The sequence below is a fragment of the Propithecus coquereli genome, unplaced genomic scaffold, assembly GCF_000956105.1.
Source record: "Propithecus coquereli isolate 6110/MARCELLA unplaced genomic scaffold, Pcoq_1.0 Scaffold117, whole genome shotgun sequence".
In the NCBI taxonomy this organism is placed as follows: Eukaryota; Metazoa; Chordata; class Mammalia; order Primates; family Indriidae; genus Propithecus; species Propithecus coquereli.
In genome coordinates, this window is record NW_012135747.1 from 2,027,567 (window position 1) to 2,032,083 (window position 4,517).

The 4,517-nt window shown below is 36.4% G+C and overlaps 1 protein-coding gene across 1 annotated transcript in view; it reads left to right on the forward strand.

The window, feature by feature from the left end:
- The window catches only part of SLC25A16 (solute carrier family 25 (mitochondrial carrier), member 16), a 49,217-nt gene that overhangs the window by 11,685 nt on the left and 33,015 nt on the right, over window positions 1–4,517 (forward strand). The window contains exons 3-4 of the mRNA XM_012658520.1: window positions 797–930; window positions 1,928–1,991. Coding sequence (XP_012513974.1) covers window positions 797–930; window positions 1,928–1,991 — 198 coding nt within the window. The remainder of the gene's footprint in view (window positions 1–796; window positions 931–1,927; window positions 1,992–4,517) is intronic.

Consider the following 4,517-nt stretch of genomic DNA (forward strand, 5'->3'; position numbering starts at 1 on the left):
GTATAAAAGTAAAAAATCATTCTCCTTCCTTGTTGCTTCCTTGGAATTCAGCATTTTTATAAGTTTCTTTCATTTCCTTCCAGAGCTAATTATACATACGCAAGCATATATTTTACCAAATGTTAGTTCCTTTTAATCCTATCTTGATAAAATAAGTAAAGATACAGAGGTGGATTTAAATAACACACAGGCTTGATATAACAGAAATAAAAGAGAACTTTGTACTCTTTTAAGAATACACTGTTTTTCTTTTTTTGAGGCGGAGTCTTGCTCTGTAGCCCCAGCCAGAGTGCAATGACATTATCATAGCTCACTACAACCTAAAACTCCTGGGCTCAAGCTATCCTACTGCCTCAACCTCCCGAGTAGCTGGACTACAGGTGCACTTCGCCATGCCCGACTAATTTTTCTATTTTTCGTAGAGATGGGGTCTCGCTCTGGCTCAGGCTGGTCTCCAACTCTCCACCTCAAGTGATCTTCCCACCTCAGCCTCCCAAAGTGCTAGGAATATAGGCGTGAGCCACTGTGCCTGGCCAATTTACTATAATTAATAGCTGTTCTTACTAAAATAGGTTTTATATTTTTATATAAGGTATGCTTACTTGTATAATTTGGATATGTGATATATTTTAAGTAGGTTTAACTGTTGTATAGAAATTACCATTTGTGTAATTCCTTAAGCAAAGTTATAAGTGAGGGCATAGTAATCTTTATCTGATTGTTGTGAAAATTGTGAATTTACATAGTTTTCTTTGTTTTAATAGTGTTTTTCTTCTAAAAATCTTTTTAAAAATAGGAGTATTTTCTGCATTGCGTGCTGTTCCCCAAAAGGAAGGATACCTTGGCCTATATAAAGGAAATGGTGCAATGATGATTCGAATTTTTCCCTATGGTGCAATCCAGTTTATGGCATTTGAGCATTACAAAACGGTAATTGAATTTTGGTCTTTTCTCTTTTGTGTCCTTGAATATCATGCTTACTTAATCAGGCATTTGTTTTAGACTTTAAAATTACTTTTTTTAAAGTTACTTTTTTTTCTGTGAATTTTGTGGAGAAGTATAAAGTTACTTTTGATGAATGGATAAAGTAATGTCTTTTTTAAGGAATAAGACTTGTGATGGTTTAAGTTTTTAAACATAACTTGGTTTTGGAGTTATCTATTCCAGGACTGTCAGTCATTTAGGCATAAATTCCTTATGTTCACACATTTGAAGAAAAGCCAGAGTATCTTTCAAGAAGAAAATAAATTCATAAAATATTAATAGTTTTTTAATGTGCTTTTTGTTCCTCAGTTGTAGGAGAGGAACACTGTGGCTTTGGATTTTCTTATTAAGTAAAATATGGCTTGTAGTGAAAGGTATTGTGAAAGTCTGTTTTGGAGTAATGCTATAAGTTTTCCTATTCCTCCTCACTGATGAAGTTCTCTTCTCTGGCTAAGTGAAAGTTTATCCTCTCAAACATTATCTTAACACAGAAAGGAGTTAAGTATATTAAGTTTCAAAGGGTATCTCAGAATGAAAAGTAAGCAGTAGAGATGAAAACAACATTCTACAATAACTGCTCAGTCAGATAGAATTGATGCCATCAGTATTATTAGGACTTCATCGTCTATAGTAGCATTTTATTCCTACTACCCCCATTCACTCTTAAAGAGTCTATGGTTATTAACATATAGTATTGTGTATTTGGCAATTCTAAGCTAGATTGCTTCTGCAAAAGTACAAAAAGAGCAGAGGCAACATAGGAAATCTCTTTCTGATGTGAAATAACACTGCCCAGCTTTATATAATTGTGCTCATTTCATTTACATTTATAATTTTCTTTTTATTAGTCTTGAAACTCTTTTGAAATAAGTCTTCATTACCAAACAGTGAAATGGGCAGTATTTAAAAATATCTCATTTAATTCAGTGTTTTCGGTTTCTAGTTAATTACTACAAAGCTGGGAGTTTCAGGTCATGTGCACAGATTAATGGCTGGATCCATGGCAGGTAAGAGGAGTTACATATATTTTATTTCTGATAAATTAGTTTTCTATTAAAACACTTAATTTGGATACTTAATACTAACATTGATTAGGTAGCATACATTTGTTATCTTTCTATACTCAGTTATATTAGAAATCATTAATGGCTGGACCAGCTGGCTCATGTCTGTAATCCTACCACTTTGGGGAGGCTGAGGTGGGAAGATGGCTTGAGTCCAGGAGTTTAAGACCAGCCCGGGCAACAGTCTCTAAAAAAAAAAAAAAAAGAAAAGAAAAATTAGCAGGTGTGATGGCATGTGCCTATAGTCCCAGCTTAATCGGGAGGCTAAGCCAGAACAATTGCTTGAGCCTAGGAGTTAATGAGGCTACAGGGAGCTATGATTGCACCATTGCACTCTAGCCCAAGCAACAAATTATTTTTTACATCAAAGGACAGGTGCATTTAAATTTTGATAGAGATTGCCCAGCTGCTCTTCATAATGCTTTCAATGACCTTTTCCCCAACATACCCTACCAGCACCAGGTTTTATCAAACTTTTAATATTTGCCAATTAATTATGTATAAGGTTGATCAGCTTTTCAAATGTTTATTGGTCATTAGTGTTTCTTTAACTTTCAGCTTTGAATTATTTCTAGTTTTCTTTTTAGACTGGGGTCTCACACTGTGACCCAGGCTGGAGTACAGCACTGTGATCAGAGTTCACTTCAGCCTTGATCATTTGGGCTCAAGTGATCTCCTGCCTCAGCCTTTTGTGTAGCTGGGACTACAGGTGTGTACCACCATGATCAGCTAATTTTTTTCATTTTTTTTTAGGGATGAGGTCTCACTGTGTTGCCCAGGCTGGTCTCAAACTCCTGGCCTCAAGCAATCCTCCCACCTTAGCCTCCTGGGTAGCTGGGATTATAGGTTCAAGCCACGTGCTCAGCATATTTCTATTTTTTAAATATTTATTTTTGTGAGTTTGGAAATTAGTACTTTAGTTCTTTTTCTGACAAATATTGCTAATATTTTATGTCCCAATTTTATATTTGTCTTTTGAGCTTATGATTTATTTTTATTTATTTATTTATTTAAAAATTAGAGACAGGGTCTTACTCTTGCTCAGGCTGGCCTTGAACTCCTGAGCTCAAGCAATCCTTGCACCTCGGCCTCCCAGCGTGCTAGGATTACAGACGTGAGCCACCACACCTGGCTTTCATTTTTAGTTTTTTAGAGACAGAGTCTCACTGTGTTGCCTAGGCTAGAGTGCAGTGGCATAATCATGGCTCACTTCAGCCTTGAACTCATGGTCTCAAGTGATCCTTCTGCCTTAGCTTCCTGAGTAGCTGGGACTACCAGCTCATGCCACTATGCTGGGCTGATTTTTATATTTTTTGTAAATATGGGTCTTGCTCTGTTACCAAGGCTGGTTTAAAACTCCTGGCCTCAAGGGATCCTCCTTCTTTAGCCTCCAAAAGTGATTACTGGTGTGAGCCACCTTGCCCAGCCTGATCTTATGATTTTTATTTTTTTGTTTTTTACTTTTAATTTTTAAAAAATTTTTGAGACAGAGTCTTGCTCTGTTGCCCTGGGTAGACTGCAATGGCATCTTAGTAGCTCACTGCAACCTCAAACTCCTGGGCTCAAGCGATCTTCCTGCCTCAGCCTCCAGAGTAGTTGGGACTACAGGTACATGCCATGACACCCAGCTAATTTTTCTACTTTTAGTAGAGATGGGGTTTCGCTGTTGCTCAGGCTGATCTCAAACTCCTGAGCTCAAGCGATCCTCCTGCCTTGGTCTCCCAGAGTGCTAGGATACAGATGTGAGCCACCTTGCACGGCCTTGATTTTTAAAAAAAAATTTATCCAAAAGCTTTTTTTTCTCTATTCAGAAGTTTTACATAGCCAAATGTGTTTGTCATTTCCCCTATTGCTTCTAAATTTTTTGTTGTGTTTAGAAATGCCCTCCTTATTCCAAGATGAAGACATTTAATCATGTTTTCTGCTAAAACTTTTTTTTTGGTATGGTGATCTCATGTTTATTTTTATTTAAAGAATGAAGTACACATTGACTAAATTTTTTTCCACATCCTTTTGCAGTTCATAGCCATGATGATTGAGTTTTCACATGCATGTGTGAGGTGTGCCTCCCTCACACCTTGTTACGACATCAGCATATCATCTTTCTTTTTTTTTTATAGTCTTAAGAATTGGGTAAGCACATTACCTTTCTGATGTGAAGAAAAAACTTTTTTCCCAAATGACTAGTCCATTGTGCACATGTCATTTTTTCAGTAATTTATCCTTTCTCCAATTTCTTTATCTTTAAGAAATGATGTCTTGCTGTATTGCCTAGGCTAGCCTTTAATTCCTGGGCTCAAGCGATCCTCTTGCCGCAGCCTTCTGCTTTTTCCCAATTTTATTTACCATCTCTAGCATATGCAATATTCAGTGAATTCATTTAAGAGAAGTAAGGATATACTTACAGTGATATTTAGTTCCAAAGATGTTCATTGCACTTTTGTTTATTATACTGAAAGGTAATTTAAA